We start from the raw sequence: 27,316 nt of genomic DNA, 5'->3' as shown, positions 1-27,316 counted from the left end.
AGGGTTTTCATTAAAGCATGGAAGACAGAAGAGGAAAGACTTTAGCTAGTGCTTTAATTTCATCTGAAACTCTACAGGTAAGTTCATCTTGTTTTTACTTTAAAAATTATCCTATTGGGTTAAAAATGCCCACCGCAATGCCTGTTAACAAGGCTTTTGATCATCACTGACACGGCTACAAAGTTTCTTGTGCATATTTCTTTCCCCAAAGGGTTTGCAGTGCAAGAGTTAAGCTCTACTAAGCCAGTTCGGATAGTATATATGTTCTAAAAAGTTGAATTATTATTAAAATGCCATGACACTAAAGAAAAAGTTAAGTATATCAACTTGATTTGGTGGTCATGTTGAACATCAAGTTCAGACTCAACCCTCTCTATCCCTAAGACAGTGCTACACTGAATGCTCCCCTTTCTTTGTTGGATGGATGATTTCCTTTGTCCCTTGCCCCACCTCCAGCTTTGCTGGATGATGCAGCGGAATCCCCTTTAGGGAAATGCCTTTGTCTCTTTCACAGCTGTATAATATCCAGGCCAGAGGAGGTTTTTACTGTAGCTTTTCCAGATGTTAGTTATTATTGGCCACTGTGTGGTAGATAGCCACACTGTATAGCCTCATGCATCAGACATGGGCGGTCAAATGGGATATTATTTTTTTCTTTTTTCTTTTCTTTTTCTTTTTTGAGACAGAGTCTCAGTCTCAAGCTAGAGTGCCATGGCTTCAGCTTGGCCCACAGCAACCTCAGACTTCTGGGTTCAAGCGATTCTCCTGCCTCAATCTCCTGAGTAGATGGGACTACTGTTGCCTGGCCAGTTTTTCTATTTTTAGTAGAGATGGGAGTCTCAGTCTTGCTCAGGGTGGTCTCAAACTCCTGAGCTCAAGGGATCCTCTTCCCTCAGCCTCCCAGAGTGCTAGGATTACAGGTATGAGCCACTGTGCCTGGCCAACAGCAGGCTCTTCTGTAAACATCTTTCTTAGAATCATGAACAGTGGTTTTGTTTTAATAAAGAGTTGTACAAGATTGGTTTGCTTTTGTTATCAGGGCTTTTGGCGTATTGTGAATTAGAGGATAGGGGAAGATGAGGGTATGAGCTAGAAGTATGGCAGTTTTTAGGGGGCATGTGAACATGGGGGGCACACGAAGCCCCAGAGCATCATCTCTAGGCTGGGGGAATAACCCCAAGAGGTTGCAAGATGGAAGATTTGGCTGTGGGGATAACCTGCACTCCTCAAAGCTTTGCAACATTAAGCAATAAAACCAGAAAGCTGGAGTAGATTATTAAGAGTTCCCCATCTGCGTGTATCTGACCCTGAACACAAGTGGTAATCTAGGAAGCCACTGTCTGTGGCTCTACTTTCTGTGCAAAAGCAGAATGGACTAGCCAAGATAGAGACCCTATGGTCCACAAGGAAATATTTACTACCTGTCCTTTGGGGGGGGGGCGGAGTTTGCCCATGCCTAGGCTAGCACATGGATTTCTGCTAAACTCCCAAGCTGTGCATTTTGAACAGGCTCTTCAAAGTTAGAATAAAGAAGCACGGCTCCTGTTAAAACATTTCACAGTTCTGCAGCCACCTACCTCTGTGGTATGACAACAAAGCCTCAGACTGTGTCTCTTATCTGGAACTGCATTTGGCTGCTGTGTTAGTTACAGACTCTGTTTTCAAGAATGGAGTTACCCATTTTCTAAGAGAAAAAATTATCAACTCTTACCTCTTAGTGTTAAATAGTTCCTTTCTTTGTACTGATACAAGTTCTATAATTTGCTCCTTTAATGATCATCAGCACATTCTGAAAGTGGAAACTCAGCTCCCTGCCTTGGGCTCTGGTCACTGGTTTGGAAACATGGGGGCTGAGAGGTCCGTCCCATCTCTCCAGGTGGGCTTCACACCTGACATTCACCTGGAGCTTGGAGTTGAGAGCCTCCCACCATACTCTGTATTGAGTGTCAGCAGCTTGGGGCAGGGATTTGTCTGCTGGCTGCCCCACGGCTGCCCCAGCCTCTAACACAGTCCAGAATATCAAATAGAAGAAATACCTGAAATAACTAAGGGAAAGGCAAACAATGACTTAGCTTAACTGACCAGAATGACAGACATCTCTGATATTCTGGTCTTAGGGCAATCATGGGAAGAAATGTTTACTAAAGCAGCTCCCCCGGTCCGTAAAGCTGTTTGTAACAAAACAGATAACAGAAAGCCCAGCTGTCAGGTCAGTCTTGCTGCTGACTTGTATCACAGGTGCCCAGCTTCGGTTTTCCTGGCTCCTGGATGGGGTTGTCCTTTTGCTTCCTCCTGCTGGCTGCTGTCAGGTGGCCCTCTTAGCCTGCCCTCAAGTCAAGAGGTGCCAGCTTCTGCTGTGTTCTTTGCTCCCTCTCCACTCAAGAGGCTGTGGAATTAGGTATGTGGTTGGTCTGTCCTTGGGCACTGAGCCCTGGCAGAAAGAACTTGAAGGGCTTGGGTTTGGATTCCAGGTCTGCCTCTGCCCAGCTGCCCAGGTCTCTGGAAGTTGGGGTTGATGGTAATAGTATTTTGTGGTGTTACGAAATGTGCTTTGTAAATTGCTGTAGAAGTAAGCGCTATAGACTTCTACAGTGCCCCAAAGCCCATTGTGCCTTAAGCAAAACTTGCATAGTGTACTACAAATTCTTAAGACTGATTTTTCGTTGTTATTTGATACCAGTGTAGACATGGTAAAAGCAAAAAAGAAAAAAAATGGCAGTTAAATTTTCCTTGATATTGCAGATTATGAAGAGAGATTTTTCTTTTTATTAAATCATAGCTGTGTACATTAATGCAATCATGGGGTACAGTGTGGTGTTTACATAAACCATTTGAAATATTTTCATCAAACTGGTTAATATAGCCTTCATGTCATTTTCTTAGTTATTGTGTTAAGACGTTTATATTCTACTTTTAGAAAGAGTCACTTGTACCCTTGTAAGATAAACCATAGAGGTGATCCCACCAATCATCCTCCCTCTACCCATCCATTCCCCTTCACTCCCTCCCCCCTCCCCATATTCTTAAGCTATAATTAGGTTATAGCTTTCATATGGAAGCTATAAATTAGTTTCATGATAGGACTGAGTACATTGGATACTTTTTCTTACATTCTTGAGATACTTTGCTAAGAAGAACATTTTCTAGCAAGAGAGATTTTTTGATTAGACACATACCTGTAATCCTAGCACTCTGGGAGGCAGAGAGGTGAGTGAATTACCTGAACTCAGGAATTCAATATCAGCCTGAGCAAGTGTGAGACCTCCCATTTTTACTAAAAATAGAAAAAATAGCAGAGTGTTGTGGCAGGCACCTGCAGCCCCAGCTACTTGGGAGGCTGAGGCAGGAAGATCGCTTGAGTCCACAGTTTGAGGTTGCTGTGAGCTATGATACCATGACACTATCCAGGGTGACAGAGTAAGACTGTCTCAAAAAAAAAAAATTTTTTTTTAATTAAAAAAGGAGTGCTTTTTTGTTGTTATCAAATACGAATCCAGATACAGCAAAAGCAAAAAGAATATTGCAGCTGAATTTTCCTTCTTGAGTCCTGCTGCTTTTGCTTGCCCCTAGTTTTTCTCAGCCCAAACCCAGAAATGCATAAAAGATTCTGCATGCCACAGCCCAGAAATCTGTAAATGATTCCCGGAGATAGGATAGCTTTACCTACAGGAAAGCAAGGATTCTTTCAGCAAACAGTATATAGTTGTGTCTTTCTTAAATGTGTCTTTAAAAACCAGAGTGTCTTCTACCTCAGCACTGAAGCATCTGGCTTCCATTTAAATAGGGTTTGAATGAAAGACACCCTCCCACACATCTCAGAGTGCACCCCAGGGTGGTACTGCTGCAGCCACCAGGGGTTTCAAGCCCAGAATTAGGAAATGGTGATGGAGTGTGGACATTTAAACTCACAGTCCACTAACAACGGCGTAGCAAACAGGGAGTGGTACTCACTGTGGGTTTTTTTTCCTTAAATTTTGTGAATACTTCAAATTCATTCTTAAAGATGGACCAATTTTTAAAAGATTATGAAAATGGCACCCTTTCTATAAGTATATTATAGTAACACCTTAAACATTATAAATAACAAAGTTGTGGCATCTTGGCTTTAGAAGGGAGTTTAGACGTAGCTTAGTACCTTTCTAACATTGCTGAAAGCCACTTGAAGATTTCCATTGGTAAGGAAAGCCCATTCTAGTAGTCAATATTGAACCCTCTCACTAATTTTTATTTTTGGTGTCCTATATGCCTATGAGTTATACTGGCATATTGTTCAAAATATTTGAAAGTTGGCTGGGTGTGGTAGCTCACACCCGTAATCCCAGTGCTCTGGGAGGTTGAGGCAGGAGGGGAGGATGGCCTGAGCTCAGGAGCTTGAGCAAGAGAGAGACTTTGTCTCTACTGAAAACAGAAAATCTATTTTCTATTGGTGTTATATAGGGCACCTGTAGTCCTAGCTCCTACAGAGACTGAGGCAAGAGTTTCACTTGAGCCTGAGAGTTTGAGGTGGCTGTGAGCTGTGACACCACAGCACTCTATACCCAGAGCAACAGAGCGAAACTCTGTCTCAAAAAAAAAAAAAGTTTCTATCTGGTGGGGTCTGAGGTGGGTCCTGAAGCTGTAACATGTTCCCAGGCAGCCCCTATGCACTGCTCCGTGAGTCATGAGGGGCCAGGCCACAACATTGTTGTCACCCGAGCTTCCCCACCCCTCCGGGAAAAACCCATCTGATTTACTTGGTCTGGGGTATAGCCTGACGTCTGATGTTCTTAAGCTCTCCAGAGATGATAATATGCAGCCAAGTGAGAACCACTGTGTTAAGTAAAGAAGTCAGGAAAGAGAAGTGGTGTTCAGACACGGCTGGGCGCGTTGGCTTCTGATACAATCAGGGGAGGTCATCAGACACAAAGCCGAGGTGGACTGTAAGATAATTAGGCGTTTAATTGAGGAATCTCATTGAATGGTAGGGTTTTAGATTGTTTGGCTTATGAATTAGTGTGTTTAGTTTGAGAGAGTACTAGGGAAATTGCCCTCTAAGATGTGAACTGATTTAGGATTTTTCCCTTTGTAAGGAATAGGATGTAACTAATGTTGTAGTTGTGATTGGAATTAAACGTCATATGCACTGGGCCTTTCTTAGGCAATTAGGATTTCTACCCCCTTTGCAGTATTATTTCTTTTGTGGAAAAGAAAAGTTGTAATGTTGCACAGCCAGCAGTAGTTTGGTAATTATCATAGTGAAATATGCTTTTTTTTTTCCCCGCCCCCTTTGGCTACCTCTGAATGTAGGATGGCTGAGTTTAAAATTTGATTGAAATTAGTTTTTTTTTTTTTTTTGGCAGTTTTTGGTCAGGGCTGGGTTTGAACCCGCCACCTCTGGTATATGGGGCTTCTGCCCTACTCCTTTGAGCCACAGGCGCCACCACGAAATTAGTTTTATGTGTTTTTTTCCTGTCCGAACCGTTTAAAGTGCACATGATCAGAATCAATGTTTGATTAGGACACGCCTTTGTTGTTAGAAGGTAGCTGAAGAAAAGTGAGGATAACCTAACCAATTCAAGAGTTTACTATTGGACTCAATTTCTTTCTGGGAATACTTCCTAAGGGTTTAACAGTACAGTACCAAACCATTTGCAGGGGATTCGAATACCCACGGAGAGCCTACTAGGGGCCAGTGAGCAAGCTGGCCGTGAACAAGATGGGTTACATTTTTTTCCTCTGAAGCCTCACATTCTCTTGAAAGGTACAGACAAATAGACAAAAATATTTCTTGAATATCCGGATGGGGGGTGGTGCCTGTGGCTCAAAGGAGTAGGGTGCCGGCCCCATAGGCCAGAGGCGTGGTAGGTTCAAACCCAGCTCTGGCCAAAAACTGCAAAAAAAAAAAAAAAAAATCCGGATAGGGATAAATGCTGAGAAAGGAATGGTGTGAGATATGGTGGAAAAGGAGAAACTACTTGCCATGATGGGTTGGGGGAGCACTCTTTTGAGGACCTTCTGCTGAGCCCTCAAGCACAAAGGAGCCAGTTTTCCAAGAATCAGCCTTTAGTTAGAGGGAAAGCAAGCAGTCAGTCTATCAAGGGAGACAAAGAGTGTGACATTCTGGGATCAGAAAGCAAGCTGCTGTAGCTGGAATAGGGTTGGGAAGGGTTAATAGGAAGGGTTGGGTAGCAGGTGACGTGGGGCTTTGTGCACATCTGTGGAGGCAGTGACTTGATAGATCTGCATCAAAAATGTAAACTTTTTTTTGTTTTTGAGACAGTCTCACTCTGTGCCCTGAGTAGAGTGCCCTGGCATCATAGCTCAGCAACTGCAAACTCTTGGGCTTAAGATATCCTCCTGCCTCAGCCTCCCAAGTAGCTGGGACTACAGGCACTTGCCACAGTGCCCTGCTGGTTTTTGTATTTTTAGTCTCGTACTGGTTCATGCTTGTCTGAAACTCCTGAGCTCAAGCAGTCCGCCTGCCTTGGCCTCCCAGAGTGCTGGGGTTATAGGCGTGAGCCACCATGCCCGGCCAAACAAGGTTAACTTTTGTTATTTTCTCTATGCCTTTTTCATGTTCTCTAAATTTTCCCTAATGAACATATATATGACATTTAGACTTAAAAATATATGTAAAATTTTTCTAAGAATTAAATTTTATTTCCTTTTGTAGAAAATAGCCAACAATTTTTGCATCTCAGTGAAGAATTTCAGGTCATTTTGGTTTAGTTGTGCATTGCAGTATCTTATTTTCTGTTTCTCTGGAGTCTTTGCATTTGAACTGATACCTCATTTATTTTCTAGTGCCCAGCCTATTTTTGATGCAAAATAAAAAAGTATACATCTAATAAATGATTAGTTATTATTTAATAACTAACAGTATTTTGTATATATATATTTAATAATATATAATAACTAACAGTTATTTAATAACTAATAGCCTGTATTTCAGGTTGAGAGTCAGACTCTTGATCCTTTCTGTGTAAAAATGGTAAGACTGTGTGTGATGCTTTGTTGTTGTTTATTTCATGATTCAATGGTTACAAGAAGTTAAAGCCCATTGCAGCAGCTCTGCTCAGTAGGGCTCCCGAGGAGCAGCCAGGCAGGAGGCTTCCTAGGATCTAGTTTCCCGGGATGTGAGATTTGGAGTCCTGTTTGACCACTGATAAGCCTGTGACTTTGGGCAAATTTATTCTCCCTTGTGCCTTCATTTCCCCACTTATTAAATGAGGATTATTAAAGGCTTTTTTGTTTGTTTGTTTGTTTGTTTGTTTGAGACAAAGTCTCACTCTGTTGCCCAGGTTAGAGTGCTGTGGTATCATCATAGCTCACTGCAGCCTGTAACCCATAGGCTGAAATGATCCTCCTGCTTCAGCCTCCCAATAACTGGGCCTACAGACACCCACCAAAATGCCTGGCTAATTTTTTTTTCTTTCTATTTTTATTAGAGACAGGTTTTTCTCAGGCTGGTCTCAAACTCCTGAGCTGCAATAGTCCTCCTAACCTGGCTTGCCAGAGTGCTAGGATTATAGGCGAGAGCCACCGCACATGACCCCCTAGTAAAGGTTTTTAAAGTACTTTAACTTGTAGGGTTCTTGTCATGAAGACTGTATGAGCCTGGGAACTCTCACTGCAGTTGGGCCCTGGGCCAGCATGAGGCGCAGACACCCCCCAACGCTGATCGCACACAGTAACACATATGTGGAAAGACCGACTGGGTTGCTGAGCTTTTGTTTTACATTTTTAATGAAGTATGACATAAAAAGTGCACAATTTGTAAGATGAATTATCAGAGGGAGCACACCTTCAAGGTCAAGAACAAGCACATGGCCCACACCCAAGAAGTCCCCCAGCCCCTCCTAATTCCATTCCCCCCTCTCCGCAGAGGTTACCTGTGTCCTGAATTCTAACCCCCCAGATTAGTTTTCCTGCATTTCAACTTGGCATAAGTGGAATCGTAGTATCTGCTCTTACATGTCTGGCTTCTTTCTCTCAACAGGAAGGTATGAGATTCCCTATGATGTTGTGTGTGGTGGCATAGATGTCATAGGTGACATCTTGTTACAAAAATCTGTCTCTTTTACTCTGAGTAAATATTTGGGTTGTGTCCACGTTGGAGCTGTCATGAATAGTGTGCTGTTGGGAACTTCCTTGCGCTTTTTGGGGAGAGAGCCTCCTTCAGAAGTACTTGGGCCCCCCTTGTCCATTTCTTGATGTCCTTACATACTACACACTTATGCTGAGGGTTGTGATGAGAGCCGGAGTGCCGATGCAGGTCCCTGCATGTTTAGCCTTAGTGAATGACACAGGGAAAACTTCCAAAGTAATTGAACCAACTTGTATGTGCTCCAAACTACTTAATTTTTTTTTTTTTTTTTGAGACAGAGCCTCAAGCTGTTACCCTGGATAGAGTGCTATGACATTACAGCTCACAGCAACCTCTAACTCCTGGGCTCAAGCGATTCTCCTGCCTCCACCTCCCAAGTAGCTAGGACCAAAGGCACCTGCCACAACGCCTCGCTATTTTTTGGTTGCAGCCATCGTTGTTTGGTGGACCTGGGCTGGATTCGACTCTGCCAGCTCAGATGTATGTGGTTGGCGCCTTAACCACTTGAGCCACAGGTGCCGAGCCTTAAATTTTTCTTTAATAACCCACACAAACTAGTTTCTCAATTCAATGAATAAAAAGATCTCCTAAGATGAGATTTCCTGAAGTGTGGAATACTAGCCCTGCCCAAGGCTCTAAAAATTAGAATGGTTTCTTTGTTAGATAAATTTGAGAAACATTGTACATTACTTGCTCTTCTCAGAGAATAGACCTTAACATATTACAAACTCTTGAGGAACTCTCCATTAAAAAATAATAGTTTGTGTTAGACAATTTCCAATTATTTTGGCCTATGGAGCCCTTTGAGGCCGAAACACCTGTAGATGAGGTGGAGGTTGTCCTGAGTGGACTGAGGCAGTGGGAAGAGGGCAGCCCAAAACCTCTAGTGGTCACTGAGATGTCCTCTCCCCCGTGAGGATGGTGGTTTCGTTTGAGGGTTAAAGCATTGGTGCCCTTAATAATGTGGAAGCTGATAACCTTGCCTTACCTCTGGAGGTTTTTTAATAGTTGATATTAGTTCTTTTCTAATAGTTGAGGTTTTCTTTTAGCTGTTGTGGATCAATTCCTAAATCAACACATATTTTCTGGTGCCTCCTGATCCCCAAGCATCGTGCCAGGTCTGTGAAGAAGATAACTGTTTGTTTAATGAAAATTACTTCTAGTCTAGTTGGTGAACGTGTATGTAGTTAATATAATCACAAATTTATTCTTCATAAAACGGGAATTATTTTTTAAATTATAATTTCTTTCTGGATAGTGAGGTGTGGCATTATTATTTAAGAAGTAATAAAATAACAGCCTTCTTCTCTGCTGAGCCCTCCTATCTTTTTTCCGTTCATTAGTGCTGTGGGCTCTTTCTGTCCCTGCTCTGGAACATGGGATTTAGAACAGTGTCGGGGTTTATGTAGCCTGCTACTGAGCCGTACTAAGGCAGATCAGCAGCCTGTGCTCCTGTGGTGAGGGAGGGAGCAAGTTCCAGGTATCAGACCCGTTTGATTTCTGTGACACACATGTGCTGTGAGCATAGGCACCGCTTTGACTAAGCCCTTATATTTGTTTGCTTGCCTGAGTGTCATTTAAATAAATTATTTTTATTGATATATAATAATTGTACATATTTGTGAGGTACATGTGACATTTTATACATGTGTATGCTGTGTAGTGATCAAATTGGGGAATTTGGAACATCTATCACCTCAAATGGATTTATTATTTCTTTGTATTGGGAACATTCAGAAACTGCTGAGTGACCTTGGCCCTGGGCCAGGCCCTGTGCAGGCTAGTTAATCCACGTTCTCTCTGTTAAACCTCACAATCATTTAGTTGGTAGTGTGATGCCTGGTTTATAGCTGAAAAAAGAAACTTTGGAGAAGTTAGGTAAGTTTCCCATAGTCACACAACTAGTCACTGTTGCACTCAAGATTTAGGGTGGGTCTCTGTGATGAATGTCCAAACCCTTTTGTTACACTTTTTACCTGTTTGTTTCAATAAATATAAAATATAGAGAAAAAATTCTTAATATAATAGAACTCCTATATTTTCATCACCCTTAACTAACAACTGTTAATATTTTATTTGTGGTTAGTCTGCTTTTCCCCTTTTAATCACAAGTTCCTTTCATTCTTCAGTGAGACCACCCACCCTCCTCAATGTGGTGTTTTCCTGGAGTCCCATTTAGAAATAATTACACATGCATAGGCTGCTTCCAAAAGCTCAAGATGGTCCAGCATGGTGGCTTACCTCTGTAATCCTAGCTTTCTGGGAGGACAAGGCAGGTGGATTGCTTGAGCTCCCGAGTTCAAGACCAGCCTAAGCAATAGCAAGACCCTGTCTCTACTAAAAATAGAAAAACTAGCTTGCATGCTGTGGTCTCAGCTACTCAGGAGGCTGATGCAAGAGGATCGCTTGGATCTAGGAGTTTGAGGTTGCTGTGAGCTGTGACATCATAGCCACTCTAGCCTGGGGCAGCAGAGTGAGTGAGACTGTGTCTCAAAAAAATAAAATAAAAGCTCATGTTTTCTTATGTGTGGTTTTAACGTTTTAAAATAATGTCACACATATATATCATTTTATACCTGCAAGTTTAACTCAACATTTTATTTTTGAGACCTGTTTGAGTCTATGTACTGTGTACAAGTCCAGTTCAGTCCTTTTAGCTGTTGTACTGTCATAGCCCATTCCCAGGCCCCCTCCAGGGTGGCAGAGAACGGGCTTCCCAGCCCATTTCCCTCCGCTTCCTTCCCCCCAGTATCGACTCTGGGAACAAGGCAAGTTATCCACCCCCCAGGGTGGCTGAGAACAGGCTTCCCAGCCCATTCTGAAGCCCCCTCCTTCCCCCTAGGGTTGCCAAGAACAGACTTCAGAACAAGGAAGCAGAAAACCCCCCAAGTTCCCAGTGAGTGAACAATGGTGGAAAACCTACCTAAGCTGTATCGATCATTATAACCATTGTGATTTAAGACGTATCCATTGTCAACCAAGTTGTAACCCCCCTGCCTTAAGCTAACCAGCCACGTCTCGCTTCTGTACCAGTAGGCTTGCTAAAACTATAAAAAGCAACCTACCCCTACTTTGGGGCTGACTGCCTCTCAGAGCAGCAGTCCCTGCAGCAGGTAAAATAAATTACCAATTAATTATATCTAAGTGGCGGTCTGACTCTATCTTTTCAGGTCATAGAGGGTACAATATTTTGGAGGCCCCAGTGAGATTCATAGGACCCCCCACCTGAGCCCACTATTGGCTGACAATTCTAGGGGAAGGCCTCAGAGGGACGCTGCCCCCTCTGCCTCAGGAGCTCTCAGACTTGTAGATTTGGGGCATAGTTACCTAAATTTCCCAATTCGGTAAGTCTGTCTGGATCTCTAGAGAATCTGGGGGAACTAGACTAACTGGATGCAGTGAAAATCTTTTCCCAAGGCAATGGGGAGATGTCCTCCTGTCTCTCTGGTATAGGTTTGAGTTGTTTATTTCTGTGTTGTTATGTTTGCAGCCCCTTATTAGACTGTTTTAATATTAGCAGTCTTTTGGACTGTTTGGATTTACAGGCTAATCCTGTTCTGGAATTGCAGTCTTTATTGGGTTGTCTTGGTTTTTGCAGTCAACTGTGCTGGTTCTGGTTTGTGTGTTTTTTGTATGTTTTGAGTTTCGTATGAGTGAGTGAGTGAAAAAGTTAAATATGATTTCATGGCCTGGTGGCCAGGAAGGCATCTGAGTGGGGGTCAGGCACAGCTGTGTGCCTGACTAATTTTTTTCTGAATTCCATTTATGTTTTCTGTCCTGTCCACTTGTCATTTTTTGCCTTATTGGTCTATCTCGTTTTTATAATGTTTGTATTGTAGTTTTTTTGTCCCTTTGTTAGTGTCCACCTAATAATTGGTTCAAAATAGACAGGGTAATTTTTGAAAATGCTCTATCAGTAACTAAAATTTCAGCCACCGCACCAAGAACAACAATGAAAAATAAAACTGGCCACTTTACACATTTTCTGTAAGAGAAACTGACCAACTTCCAAGATAGATTAACCTCCCTACTTGGTCTCAAGGTAACAAAGAAAAACTAGAAATTCCCGATTTTCAACTTTGAGAAGAAGGCACCTACCTGGCAAATATTAACTTGAGCCTACAAGCCACAAATCATGCGGGGGGTGGGCGGGGGGAAGCATAAAAGGTAGAAGCCATGACTTAAAAAACTGGTTTAGGCAGTCCAGTGAACTTTAGGAGAATCTGGGAAAACTATCATAAAAAGCAAAGCTGCAGCCAAATTAACAACAAACTTCCAAGATAAACAACATTTGAAGGGAGAAAAGAAGTCCAGATTAGAGATTCCCTGGTTGGAATACTTCCCAAGGCTAATTATTAGTCCTGAAAGAAGGACAAATAACCCTTGCTGCAGTCTTTGTCTCAAAAAGGAACAAAAGGAGTCCTCAGTAGGATGTAAGTAAGATTGTGGAATACCTATTAGTCAAGATTGTATTTAATTTATCAATTCCAGTGCTTTATTCAGTGTCTCTTCAAGGTTCCTTTAGGGAACTCTCTTAGATTCCAATACAGGAGAAGTATCTGTGTTTTCCTTCCTCTTCCTTTTCCTGGTAAACTAGCCTTTTACTTTTTCTCTCATATACTCTACATCTCCCACTGCCTCCAACATCACTGACAGGATGGGAATTGAACTTTACTGTACGGTATTGCTCTGGAATCTTAGTCTATTTAGCAGCATGCTGTGTTAATTGACTCCTATCTTTCTGACATGGACCTTTTGTACGTCCTCATTTCATTTTAACACTGTGGTCAAATAACCTACTTATGTTAAAGATCTTCTCTTTCCAGCAATTACAGAGTTAATACAAAGCTTATTAAAACCGTCCCTCCTTTAACTGCCAAAAACTGTGGTTGCTATGTTACAAATAGCTTTGAGGTAAGGTGCCAGCTCTCAGTAGGAGACCAAAGCCAATTACTCATTTGGAACTAAAAGTAAAAGAGAGTGCTCCCTATTTCTTAAAACAATAGCTGTTTTCCTTCTAAATTAACATTATTTTGCTTGGCTCTTAAATTCACCTGTGAACCCACCTCTGGAGGTAAGCCACTTTAACATCTGTTTTTAACTGGTGTCTGCAAACATTAATTAACTATTAATGGTATTTTTGTTATGCTTATTTGTTAAGTATTGTTGTGAACAAAATGTAACTGTTAAATTCATTTGTTGAAACTTGTATAAAGCCCTTAGAAACCTCCAAGAGAAGGCCAAAGAGACAATAACTTTAAACAGGGACCCTGGATTACCAGGCTATTGACCTATCAGAGACTCTCAGAGGTGTGTAAAAGCATGTCTTGGTAGAACAACCTGACCAGTGAGGAACCTCAGCCCTACTGACCTGTCAGGGACTCCCAGAAATGTGTGTTAACATCCGTCACCAGAAATGCCATTAAAATGAAAATGGGGGGCCAATCAACCCCTGGGGTGTTAGATCACTCACAGATCTGACTCACAGACCTGTTGAAAGTATATAAAAATGTATTTTGGTTCTAATTTTAAGAGTACAAGAGTATGAGAGTATGTCGGGCCTGGGTCTGTCTTATTGTTTTATATCATTTGTTCAGTGTTTATTGAAAGATTGGTCTCGGCCTGAAACAAATAGTTTTAAAAACATTTGTGAGTGGATTGCATATCTTTTCTTTCAAGGGACTCTTCAAGACTTTACTCCTTCTGAAACTGCCTTATTTACTTATTTACTCTTATGTGTCTTACACCCCTCATGGTCTGGTGCATTTTTGGTTTAGCAGTCATTGGTCTCTTCATCCTTATTATTGGTATTAGGCTTAGTAACAGTACCCTCCCCCCACACACAAACACACTAGTTCACCAGGGAGCATATAACCTTGTCCCCACCTAGAGAGCATATACTCTTGTCCCCACCTAGTTCTAATCCTTCTACATCCCCCTAACTCTTTGATACCCCATCGTCACCGGACTTTTGGTTCCCTCCCTTTTCTGTCTCTTGGGGAGGATTCTTCTATCAGAGTTACTAATCCTCAATGTGGAGTCTTCTCCTTTTCCTAGTCTAAGTAGAATTTCTGTTAAAAGAGGTAAAAAAAAAACTCTTGAACTGTATAATTCTTATGATTAACATTTGCCTGATTGTAGTACTTTTAGCTGCCATAAGTCAAGAAAAAGTAATTGGGTAGATTTTTATAATATTATCCCCCAGTGGGTCCAAAATTCCCACCCTGTTAACTTAATACATTTTTTTGTCATCCAGTCACATTTCCTGTTAAGCCTTCATTCTTGCTTATGCAGGCAACAGGGTTGCCGTTAGCAACAGCAGTGACAACTGGCTAAAAATTCAGACATAGTAAGGAGAGTTTTGATTCTTTTAAAACTTGCCCTCTCCTTTTGCCTGGCTTTCCTGCCTCATTGCCTCTCCTTTGCAGGATTTACTTTTTTGTTGCAGCCCTTAGCCAAAACAGCCCTGACTCTCCTCCTTGAACAATATAAATGGATGAATACAGCCCCGCACATTAGGCAAGGTTATTTAAACTTTGCAGTTTTTATTTGGGAGATTAGAGTGTGTACTCCTTACTCAGAGTAAAAGCCTTCCAAAATGTTTGGAACTGCTTTATTCAAAACCTTACTAAGGCTCAAAGGGTATAAGACCTGCAATGTGTTTATGCCTAGAAATAAAAATCTGATTTCTGACCTTACCTGAGCCTGAAAAATAAAAATTTCCTGTCTAGCTCTAATTAAAAAAATCCTGTATCAATGTTATATTTCATAAAATGTCTCTCATTTGTAAAATATAATAGTTTAGTTATTTAAATTATTTAAAAAACCTGAATCTTTGTCAAAGAGAAAATTCTTGTCTTTTAAACCTTCTAATTATTAGTTTAGCAAGTAAATGGTTAACTGCAATCCTGTTTTGTGAAAAGTGAATTTTAGGGGGTAAGAGAAATTAGACAGAAAAAAAATGGGATTGTATAAAGAAAGAATATTGTGTAATAAATTTGTCCTGAAACAGAATGGTTGTTTAAAAAAGTGAAAGGCAGGACAAAAGTTAAAAAGGACTTAAAATGTTTGAAAATTGTCTATACAAATTAAATAAAGCTCATAAAAGAGGTTTTGTAAAAAAGTTTACATGTAATCCAATTAACTGTGTATTTCCTTCAAAATATTTTGGCTTGTAATTCTGTTTAAACAAATGTTTTAAACCTTTAATATTTGACAAAACTTCCAAAATAAAAACTCTAAATTTAGAACTCTGCACCTATAACATTGTGGCTGTGGCACAGGCCACATGCACCAAGGCTGGTGGATTCAAACTCAACCTGGGTCAATTAAACAACAAAAACACAAATCAAAATCTGATCTTTTTATTTGATTTATTAAAATGTATAGGAAACATTGTCAAATGTGAAATGTCAATTAGTTTTATATAAATTATGATACAATATATATATTCTAAAGTATAAAACATTGGTCTGTCCTAACATATACTATCAGTAATAATTTTAATTCATCTAAAAAAGAAAGTGTTTTTTATGTAACTGAGTTCAAAGTTTATCCTAAAAAAAGAAAAAATATATTAAGAGAGACTGAATTCTCTCGAATTCAAATTCCTGATGTCTTTTAAAAACAGATTTCTAGAACTTTGGAAAGCTAACATGTCTATAAGTATTGCTAACCTAACTTCAAACAGAACAGAAATCAGAAATTCAACTAATTTGTTATGGCTTTTTATTCAAAATATTATTGATTCTGTCTATATTCTGTTTTCCAAAAGTCAAGAAAATCATTTTCTGTCTTTTAAGCTATTTGTAGCTTTTCAAACAATGTATGTACTTATGAGCAAAATTTGAAACATATATTTTTTCCTCTCTCCTTGATTTCTCCAGAATTTGAAAGCCATTTAAAAATGTTAAGTATTCTTAATTTCTAAAAATACAGTTGTTTGCATAAGTTTAATAATCTGTTTTGTTCTATAAAACACAATAAAAGCACTGGTTATTTTACCAAGGCTTTGGCTGGAATAACATTTCCAGAGATGTCCAGACTGTGTTAAGAGATTAAGGTTGACTTTAAAAAGCCAATAAAAAGCCCTTTTGGAAAACTGGCCAGATACCTATCAGTAACATTTCCTGATCTGTAGTAAGTAATGAAGGTAACTTCCTGACAGGTCTGAGAGTTGAAATGTGCTTGAGAACCTCAAGAAAAGAGGAATTTACCCAATGCATACAGGTATCTAATGGCACAGATGAAACCTGGGCTCATGAAAGGCTTCAAGTCCAACTGAAATCCCATACAAAAAATTCCAGCAAAGCCAATAAAGGAGCCTAAATGACTAATAATTATTCTTACTGTGCTTTATGCAAATAATCAGTATACTGAAAGTACAGTTTATTCTAACAACTAAGTTAGTTCAGCTATAATTTGTCTTTAATAAAAAGAAATTGGAGAGAAAAAAATAATTAAAAAAAAAAAGAGACTGTAGCCCACCTGTATTAGATCCCAGCCTTGTCTATACTTCAACTCAAAGCTATAATCTTCAATCCAGATGAATCAAGAATATGATTCCCCCCAAAAAGACAAGTGGGGACTGTCATAGCCTGTTCCCAGGCCCCCCTCCCCAGGGTGGCAGAGAACGGGCTTCGCAGCCCATTTCCCTCCTCCTCCCTTCCCCCAGTATCAACTCTGGGAACAAGGCAAGTCCCTCCTCCCCCTAGGGTGGCCGAGAATGTGCTTCCCAGCCCATTTCCAAGCCCTCTCCTTCCCCCTAGGGTTGCCAAGAACAGACTTCAGAACAAGGAAGCAGAAAACCCCCCAAGTTCCCAGTGAGTGAACAATGGTGGAAAACCTACCTAAGCTGTATCGATCATTATAACCATTGTGATTTAAGATGTATCCATTGCCAACCAAGTTGTAATCCCCCTGCCTTAAGCTAAGCAGCCATGTCTCGCTTCTGTACCAGTTTGCTTCCTAAAAACTACCTACTTCAGGGCTGACTGCCTCTCAGAGCAGCAGTCCCTGCAGCAGGTAAAATAAATTACCAATTAATTACATCTAAGTGGGAGTCCGACTCTGTCTTTTCAGATCATGGGGTACAATAATATGGTGCTCCATTGGAAGACATGGCATGTTTTATTCATTTTGTGGATACACGTTTAGGTTGCCTTGAATTTTCTGAGTTTGTAGCCCCAGAATGAACATGTTTGTACAAGTCTGTGTGGAGCACCTATATGAAAGTTTTCCTAGGGTTATTCAGAGAAGAGGAATGGCTGGTTTTCAGTTTTAAGAAATACCACATTGCCCTCCAGAGGGACTGTAAGGCTTTATACTTGTACCCACAAGGCATGACCAACAGGATTTACTCCAATACCTGATTAAGCTTTTTGACATTTTCCAATCTGATGTGCTAAAATTTTGATAGCTAATTTTAATTTGCATTTCCCTGATTACTACTGAGATTGCGCTTCTTTTCATGTCTATTGGCCACGTTCGTTCTGATGTCCACTTTTGTGAACTTTTAACATGTCGCTGGTTTTCCTTTTAATTTCTGTTTTATACAGAGTTTCTATAAACATACCAAATGATATTAGCAGATTGTTGCAAATATGTACTATATAAAAATACAGTTAAAAAACATATATATATGTAGTAAAAAGATTCTAGGTGTTTGTTGTAATTATCTTCTCTGAAGCTGAGGCTCATCTTTTGGTTATGGTGTTTTGTCCTGTAGAGTAGTTTATATTTTAATGGGATGCAGTGTATTTTTCCTCTATTGTGAGATCATGCTTTTTTGCAACCTGTTTGTGAAAGGTTTTCCTACCCAGAGGTCCCAAATAAATACCTTCTTCTATGTTTATTCTCCTGTCCTACTTTTAGTTTTGCTTTTTTAAAATTTAATTCTTCTATATACCTGAAGTCTTATCTTGGAAATAAATATGAAAATAATGTTACTTTTTCTATGTTTATTCATGTACTATTTATTGAATCCTTTCCTTGTTGTTCTGTGACACTGTCTTTGACATTTATCAAGTCCCTGTGTATATATTTGTGGGTCACCTTGGCTAGCCTGTTTGTCTAGATGCTCCTTCCAACCCTATTGTTTGTTTTCAAACTTGATGTGACTAATTTTGGATCATTATGGTTCTGAGAATTTTAGGCTCTGTTCATCAAGTTTATTTCAGAAAAATCCTGTGATTTTATTGACTAACTTGGAGAAGTAGAACCTTAACATTCGAGTTTCCTCATCCCTGAACGTGTTATCACTATCACTTTGGTCATATCTTTTTCTAATATTCAAAAAAGTTTCCTAGTTTTTAGTTTTCTCTATCAAGGTTCTGCACTTTTTGTTGTTGTTGTTGTTGTTAGCTGTATTTGACACTCTATAGTTTTTGTTACTGTTGGATTTTTTCCTGTTGTGGTTTTGTTTGCTTTTTAATATTTCTCATTTGTGCATTCACCTTATACAGAATCTTGGTAAACCAATTAGTTCTTACACATTATCTTCCCCCCCTCAATTTTTCTATGCAGATGATTAATATTATACAAAATTAATGATAGCTCTTTTTTCTCTTCTTTAACAATTTTTATGTCCTATTTTCTTATGTTAGTGGAGAGTAAGGACTTTGAGAATAACACTAAACAGTAGTGATAGTGGCATCCTTGTCTTTCTTCTGACTGCAATGTTTCTAAAATTCCATTATTATGATCACTAGTTTCTTCAACAGGTTGAGGAACTTCTCTTTTTATTCCTAATGGTTAGTTGTTTGTTTGTTTGTTTGTTTTACAGTAATCATCTTTTTCGTTTGTTTTCTATTTTGTTATTTTCCTGCTTTAGTATTTTTCTTTTATTTTTTGTGATAACATTGGAATTATGTTTTTAATTTCCTGAGCTAAGTACTTAGCTCATTTGTTTTCATTCTGTCTTTTTCTAAGTATATTGTTCATTATATTAGTGAAAAAAGCCGGACTTAATAGTCTTGTGTGCTGTATGACTGCAGACCACATCATTCCCTATGTGACATTCTGAGAAAGATAGGACTATAGGGAGAAAAAAAAAATAGAGCATCAGTTGCCTGGGAGTGTGGGGAAGGATCAATTATAGAGGAACAGTGGTGGAATTTTTGTTGTGATGGAACTTTCTCTCTCTCTCTCTCTTTTTTTAAACTATATTGCCCAGGCTAGTTTTGAAGTACTGGGCTCAAGCAGTCCTCCCACCTCAGCCTCCCAAGTAGCTGGGACAATAGGTGTGAACCATCACCCAGCTGATAGAACTATTTTCTGTCTTGTCAGAACAGTATGCATTTACTACCCCCTTCCCCCCCACCCAAGACCTTACCCTGACTAGATGACTTGATTTGTTTCTTATTCTCACACAGTCAGTTTGGAAGGTATGTGTTCTATACTGCATATCTGTTTTTCCAGTGATCCCTCTAATTAAAGGTTAATATGCATTCCTAAAATGAGTTTTTTACTAAAAGGTAAGGTTTATCAGTATCTTCTTGTTCCTCCTAAACCAGCTATGAATATTAGCCTATTTTAATTTTCCTCTGAAACATCTTTTTGCAGCCATCGATGTCATTTTTTGCCTACTCTTTCAGTTTCATTTTTTTACGTCTTGAAAAAAGTTGTTTTTTGTTTTCTCTCTTACTGCCCTTATTTATTCATTTTCACTGTCTTGTAATAATCCTGCTTACCTTTGTTTCTTGTACTTCATTCCTTCCCCCGAGTTCATTTTTCTTCATATTAAAATACATCTTTTGGTGCTTCTTCCAGCAAGTGCTGGTTGACTTTCTAAGTCTTAGTCTGTTTGGCAGTGTCTTTATTTTACTTTCATTTCACTGAATTCTCTAAAATTCATCTATAAAATATACACATACAATAAAACCAGCTTGCCTGGTATACAGGTTATTGGGGGAGTGGGAATAACATTTTTTGTAAACACTTCAGTAACTGTTAGACCTGTGTGTTTTTGTGAGTCTGTGTGAGCATGTGATTAGAAGATAGTATTAAGTCTTGTTTGATTTGTGTTAGTGTTCCTGTATTTCGAGTGGATTTTTCAAATCATTCCTTATCATTTTGAAATATTTACTGAGATAATAGAGAATAATAGCTAATAGAAATGCCATGAATTGCCCATGGTGCTACTTTTGGGGGGAAGCTAGGATAAGATGAAATATAGAGTCTTAACTCATAGTATAGGGTCACTGCTATTCAGTGGAACTTGGAACCATGCAAGTGTAAAATCCAGCATTCCAGGTTTATTTACCCAGGCAATCCATGAACAATGTGGAAAATACAAATGATATAGAAAGAAAAAGAAGGTAAGAGACAAATCTGGAAAACACACAGAATGTAAATGTTGGGCACATGAGAACATACCCTTCCAGGAGTCTGACTCCTCCTATGTGGCCACACGTATTTATAGGCACTTTCCTTCTTGTCTTTCCAAAGGAATCCCATCACATAAGCAGTTTTTCAACTGACTTTTACGCTTTTATTAGTAGTATATCAAGAAAATACATGTAAGCATTAGTACGTATGATGAATAAAGATGTACTATTGTGAGGATGTATCATAATTTTGTTTAAATGAATCCCTGTTGTTAGACATTCAAATAAAATTTTTCTTATTATAAATAATACAGAGTTCTAGGTGGGGGTGAGTGTTGTGTTTTGTTTTTTTGTGTTTGAGACAAGAGTCTCACTCTGTCACCCAGGCGAGAGTGCCGTGGCATCAGCCTAGCTCACAGCAACCTCAAACTCCTGGGCTCAAGCAATCCTCCTGCCTCAGCCTCCCAGAGTTCTAGGATTACAGGCATGAGCTACCATGCCTGGCCCCAGAGTTCTGTTTTTTAGAATAAATTTCTGGCAGTGGTATTGTTTGATCAAAACATATTGCACATTTAAAATTTTGATGGATGTTTTTTAAATTTCCTCCCAGAAAGCACACAGGAGTGTCCATTTTCTCTTATACATGCTGTGTAGTATCAGTTTTTTTTTTTTAATTTGCCACTTTGAAGATTTTGTGAGAATATCTCTGCATGTGGCTTTGAGCATTGAACATCTTATTTTAATGATCATTTTTATTCTTTTGAGAATTGCTTTTTTGGCTATTTAGTCCCTGTTTGTGCTCATTTTTAAGACTTTATTTTTATTGTGCTTTTAAGTTCTTTTTCATAAGTGTTTCAGGTATTTTTTTCCCTATGGTTTGTTTGTTATCTTCCAAGTCTGTGCTTTAAAATAAACAAATATATATATTCTTTTGAGCTTTTCAACCTCATTCAGGAATTTTTAAAATTTTTTATTTGATCAAAATTTCTTTTGTGGTTTCTGGGTTGTTTTTGTGGTCCTTTTTTTTTTTTTTAAGACAGTCTTACTCTGTTGCCCCAGACTCAGGTGCCCCTCACTCACAGTAACCTCAAACTCTTGGGTTCAATGAGTTTGAAGCAACCTTCCTGCCTCAGCCTCCTGAGTAGCTGGGACTACAGGCATCCACCACAATGCCTGATTAATTTTTAAGTAGAGATGGGGTCTCACTCTTGCTCAGGCTGGGCTGGAACTCCTGAGCTCAAGCAGTCCTCCTGCCTTGGCTTCCCAGAGTACTAGGATTACAGGTGTGAGCCACCACGCCCAGCCCGTCGGTTGTTTTCTTACAATGGAGTACGGAAAAGTCTCCCCACTTCAAGATATTAAAATGTTAATCCATATTTTAGTGTTTTTTGCTGGTTCACTTTTCTCCCATCTTTGAATATTTGATCCACGTGGAGCAGTTTTTCTATAAGGCGTGATCCATGTCAATGCTTCCCTGTCTGTCACATCTTACTTTAGTTTTTAAAAAAATCCAAGATGTGAGCAGATTGACTGGTAACAGAAAGTGAGATGTATTTCAGTGTGTTTCAGCTGGTTGGTGTGTCTTGAGTATTGGGGGGCTGGAGGCTGGGGAAGGAGGAGGAGTGGGTGGGCAGTGGTGGCCGGCGTTTGTGTGGCAGGCCTGCCTTCTGTGAACGTGTGTTTAGACAGAGAACTGAAGGGAGAGGATACCAGCAGAATGTCTCCTAGCAATTAGGTTTCCCCTTTTTTAGTTTCCAGTTCCTATTTTTTTTTTTCTGAGAAAGCGTCTCACTCTGTTTCCCAGGGTTGAGTTCTGGGGCGTCATCGTACATCACAGCAGCCTCAAACTCTTGGACGTGAGCTATCCTCTTGCCTCTGCCTCTGAAGTAGTGGTGACGTCAGGAGCACACTGCGACACTCAGCTGGTTTTTCTGTTTTTAGTAGAGATGGAGTCTCACTCTTGCTTAGGCTGGTCTTGAACTCCTGAGCTCAAGCAATCTACCTGCCTTGGCCTCTGAGAGTGCTAAGATTACAGGTGTGTTCAGAGTGTGAAGATTACAGGTGTGCGCCAGCATGCCCGGCTATTCCCAGTTCTTTACTGGGGGAAGCAAAGCTGTGATAGGGTGGCATACAGTACTGCTGATGAGAGAACTTAGATGTGTGTTTTAAATTTTTCATCTGTACTGTTTTTGAATACCAAGTGGCCTTTTTTCATGATAAAGCCATGAACTCTGAATTCTGTGGACAAGGAGCATTATTTTGACTTTTTTCCCCATATATGTGCTTAGTTCAGAAAGGAATTGGGAATAGAGACTATTTTTTTCCCTTCTTAGCCCCTAATACTGATCCATAAGTAAATGCTGTTAAATTTCTTATATTTCTTACAGAAATTTAAAGTATTATTTTACCCTTAAAACATTCACATTGATACATAATGTACATATTTGGGGGTATATGTGGTATTTTGATACATGTATACGGCGCATGGTGATCAAATTAGGGTATTGGAATATGCACCACCTCAAACATTTATCTTTTCTCCAGATACTGTTTTTGACGATTACGTGCTGCTGAATGTTCAGCTGGGGAAATTGAAGGTCTTTGATTCAGAAGAAACAAATCAAGAAGAAGGTAAGAGATAGAAATGTACTTATGGGTTTGAAGTGTACTTTTCTTCAAGTTGTAATACCAAGATTACTTCTTTAGGGTAATCTCTCTTGACAATAAAATCAATGTAGGGATCACAGGATGGGATGGACAGATGCCAGGGGTAAAACCACAGCCTCTATTTCTTTGAACACCTTACACAGGACAGAGGCTATGTATGCCCCTGAGCACTGACTCACATGGGATTAGGATCTTCAATCTGGAGACAACAAACTCAGGCTTCAGCAGACATGTGGCATACTTGTCCTGGCTGGTAAAGCACAAAGCTGGACTGGTGTCTCTGCCTGGAGAGCCCCCAGTACTGTAGGAGACCTCAAGTCAATTCTGGCCAGGTCCATAGAGGCCTTTCCCCACTTTTTGGACTAGATGGTTCTTCCCCTTTTGGCTGCTGTTTTATTTTCTTCATGGGTCCATAGTGGCGTGTTCACAGTTAGAAACCACAGCTTACAGGATGCATAAAAAATGTTTATAATAATATTTGCCAACTTTTTCCCATTATTGAAGAGCTAGTATGGCCTCTGTCACCCACGTGCAATTGTAGGTGGCACCGTCACTCAGGACACTTTCCTTCCATTTGTCCAGAACTTGTTAGAACAAGACATTTGTTGTAATAAATGTACAAGTTGATGGCAGCTGAGATGTAAATGGTGCCCCTGAGGGTTGTGCAGTGCCCAGTAGCCAAGTGAGGAGAAAACGTGTAAAGGATGTGTGTTAAGAATGTCTGTAATTCTCCTTCTAGAACTATTCTGTTTCAGGTTTTTCTAGGGACTGGCCATACCTAGCTAGTAGGGGGATGGGGGAGTTCAGGATGAGGATGGATAGACCTAGATTTTCATCCTTACACTAACGGAGAAAGCATATCAGAACTTAAGTGTCCACCGTGTCCCTGCTGTGGGCCTCCCTCTGTCTCTCACCATGACTCCAGTGGGAAAAACCATCTTTGCCAACAAGGTCACAACGTCAGTGGAGAGCAGGACACATACCCACGGGGAACAAAGTGAGGAGAGTTTCCTGAAACATCCCATTGTGTGTGTGGCCTGAAGTAGAGAAAGCATTAGAGAGAGAGAGATTACAGCGGCCAGAAGTAGTCAGGGCGCCTGAGATGCGGCCCCACAGGACAAGGAGTCTTAAGCCCTGCTGTGTTCATGTGCATGCAGAGGCCGGAGTGCTGTGTGTCCGGAGACCCTCAGGCTGACCCACGGTGGAGCCCTTAGTAGACCAACCTTCCTGTAGTGAACTGATGTCCATTCTCTGTGGCGGACCTGGGCTTCCCAGGAGCCACCCCTAGATGGGTGTGGCTGAAAGGGTAGCTGTCAGAAACCCCTGGACCCACCCTTGCTCGTGCTGTTGATCTGTCCCTACAGATCTGTAAACAGTCCGTGCTGTGCCGACACGTGGAATTTGCACAGTGCCTCAGGATTCTTCTCCTGCCTCCTCCTCCCTTTGGTGTCCTTACGGGCCTGCTCTGTGGGCATAGATGTCCAGCGCTCACTCACACGTGACTGTCCTTATGCTGATGCCTGTGTCCCAGTGCAGGGAAGCCCAGATTGTAAACCACCCTGAGGCTTGGGGTCTGCAGCAGCGCCGAGGCCTCTCTGTTACTCTGCCTGTCCTGTGTCTGTTTTCTCGTCTCAGTAGAGGCTCTGTGTAAAAGCAGATGTCCCACGGGCATCCAGCCTTTTCTCTTCTCTGCTATAAATTACACAAAAGAGAGCGGCCTTGGGCCAAACATTAAATACACAAACACTAATGAAAGCCGATGAGTAAAAAGTGGTCTGTGCATCCCATGTACTTTCCACGATGTCCCACACCACAGATAAGCAAAACAGTCCTCAAATAATCAGCACTGACCTGCAGGCTACCCCAGGTATCTAGGAGGTTCCGTCCTGTGATTTTGACCCGGTTGGCGTGCAAGTTCTGGGTAGGCTGGAAGGGGAGTCACATGAAAGCACCATTCTACGGAGAGGACTGTAAGTGCTTTCTGTCCAAATGGCACTGAGTTTAGCCAGTGAGGAGGTGAAGAGGGGATGGCACTTGGGCAAGTTACAGCTATTTTATAGTCAGCGTTTTAAAACTCAGGAGTTGCTTATCCTGTTGTGTCTGGAGGACTTGCCTTTCAGGTGCAGGATGTCCCCTTTTATCCTACCCTGCGTCAGCTGTCACCATGAAGGATACTGGTCACTACAGGGTCTTCCTCGTCCACGTCTAATAGAATCCACGTCAGGTCACATAGCTGAGGACGGCCTTCGGTTTAACTGGGCAGGTCACTAGTAGTATCTCCCCACATTAAATCCTTCCTTCTTTTTTCACGGTGGTAAAGACAAGACACCATTTTATTGCAGATTTACTTTTTAACCTTACACAACCCACCTCTCCCTCCAGGCATCTAGGACAAAATTATAGATCATAATTAACAATCATTTGTGTAGAACAAGAAGTATTCATGTTCCCAAAATAATCACAGGCTATGTTTTAATCTTGGTCTTGATGTACAAAATGTAAAAAGCTGAAATTCTTTTTTTTTTTTTTTTTTTTTTTGGTTTTTAGTGTCCCTTTGCATGTAGTTAAATGAAGGTAAGTGTTTCAGGTCAGGAGTTTTGCTTTGGAGGTTTTATTCTCCCCTTCTTTCTCTTGAGTGAATAATCCCATATCATTTGAAGACATGCTTTGGGTGGCGGATACTAACTCGGTTTTGGGTACACCTTCCAGACCCCGGGGCTCACCTGCCGAGCGCCTCTGGATGGCCTCGGCAGTCTTGCCTACCCTTCCGAGTAAGATGTCCCTGCGATCCCTGAAATGCAGTCTCCTGCTGCTGTCACTGCTGAGTTTCCTTGTCATGTGGTACCTCAGCCTCCCCCAGTACAACGTGATAGAACGTGTCAACTGGATGTACTTCTACGAGTACGAGCCGATTTACAGACAAGACTTCCGCTTCACGCTCCGGGAGCATTCCAACTGCTCTCATCAAAACCCGTTCCTGGTCATCCTGGTGACCTCCCACCCATCAGATGTGAAAGCCAGACAGGCCATCAGAGTGACTTGGGGTGAAAAGAAGTCTTGGTGGGGATATGAGGTTCTTACGTTTTTCTTGCTAGGCCAGCAGGCTGAAAGGGAGGACAAAATGCTAGCCTTGTCCTTAGAGGATGAGCACCTCCTCTATGGTGACATCATCCGGCAAGATTTTCTAGACACATATAATAACCTGACCTTGAAAACCATTATGGCATTCAGGTGGGTAACGGAGTTCTGCCCCAATGCCAAGTACGTCATGAAGACAGACACTGATGTTTTCATCAATACTGGCAATTTAGTGAAGTATCTTTTAAACCTGAACCACTCAGAGAAGTTTTTCACAGGTTATCCTCTAATCGATAATTACTCCTATAGAGGATTTTACCAAAAAATCCACATCTCGTACCAGGAGTATCCTTTCAAGGTGTTCCCTCCCTACTGCAGTGGGTTGGGGTACGTAATGTCTAGAGATCTGGTACCAAGGATCTATGAAATGATGAGTCACGTAAAACCCATCAAGTTTGAAGACGTTTATGTCGGGATCTGTTTGAATTTACTGAAAGTGGACATTCACATTCCAGAGGACACTAACCTTTTCTTTCTGTATAGAATCCATTTGGACGTCTGCCAGCTCAGACGTGTGATCGCAGCCCACGGCTTTTCCTCCAAGGAGATCATCACTTTCTGGCAGGTTATGCTAAGGAACACCACATGCCATTATTAATGCCACATTCCACCAAAAGCTAGAGAAGGGCAGGACGCTTAGCGGAAAGTGTGGAAGTTGGGACTGTGGGAAGTTCGTGGGAAGGTCAGGGTGCCGGCTTACCCTGGCCTCAAACCCACAAAGAACCCAGAGGCTGGAGGGTTCAGCTTTACTTGTGATCTTTTTTGACAAAAATCAAGTCAGACCCTTTTAAAGATGATAGAGGAATTACATATCTCCAAATAAAATTGGAGGTATTTGTTAATGAAATGAATAGGAGCAAATAATTTCAACATGTTTTTCTGTAGGCTAGAATTTCTTAAAAGGGTTTCTCTAAATTATAAGCTCATTAATTAATAACAATAAAGCAGTGTAGAGTTTTATTTATGGAGCAATCTAATCACTTAAAGGATTCATATGGATCTTTCATGGATAGCTAATTTAAAAATGTAGTTCTGTGTCAAAACTTAACTGAAGTTACACTGAGCAAAAGTTCATCTTTTTTTTTTTTTGTCACGTGGA

General features: G+C 40.7%; 1 protein-coding gene across 1 annotated transcript; it reads left to right on the top strand.

Annotated features, from left to right (window-relative positions):
* Positions 1-27,316, top strand: B3GALNT1 (beta-1,3-N-acetylgalactosaminyltransferase 1 (globoside blood group)). Its single transcript, XM_003794637.3, has 3 exons — positions 1-77; positions 22,957-23,043; positions 25,789-27,316. Exon 3 carries the CDS (start codon positions 25,820-25,822, stop codon positions 26,813-26,815), a length of 996 nt encoding a protein of 331 aa, XP_003794685.1. The 5' UTR covers positions 1-77; positions 22,957-23,043; positions 25,789-25,819; the 3' UTR covers positions 26,816-27,316.

Source organism: Otolemur garnettii, unplaced genomic scaffold (assembly GCF_000181295.1).
Source record: "Otolemur garnettii isolate 467f Iridium unplaced genomic scaffold, OtoGar3 scaffold00084, whole genome shotgun sequence".
NCBI classification, from domain to species: domain Eukaryota; kingdom Metazoa; phylum Chordata; class Mammalia; order Primates; family Galagidae; genus Otolemur; species Otolemur garnettii.
Note: the sequence above shows the minus strand (reverse complement) of the source record. Positions and strands in the feature narration are given on the sequence as shown.

Bases quoted from the DNA above. Each gene is read 5' to 3' on its own strand.
- B3GALNT1 (XM_003794637.3), top strand. From the start codon at position 25,820: ATGGCCTCGGCAGTCTTGCCTACCCTTCCGAGTAAGATGTCCCTGCGA.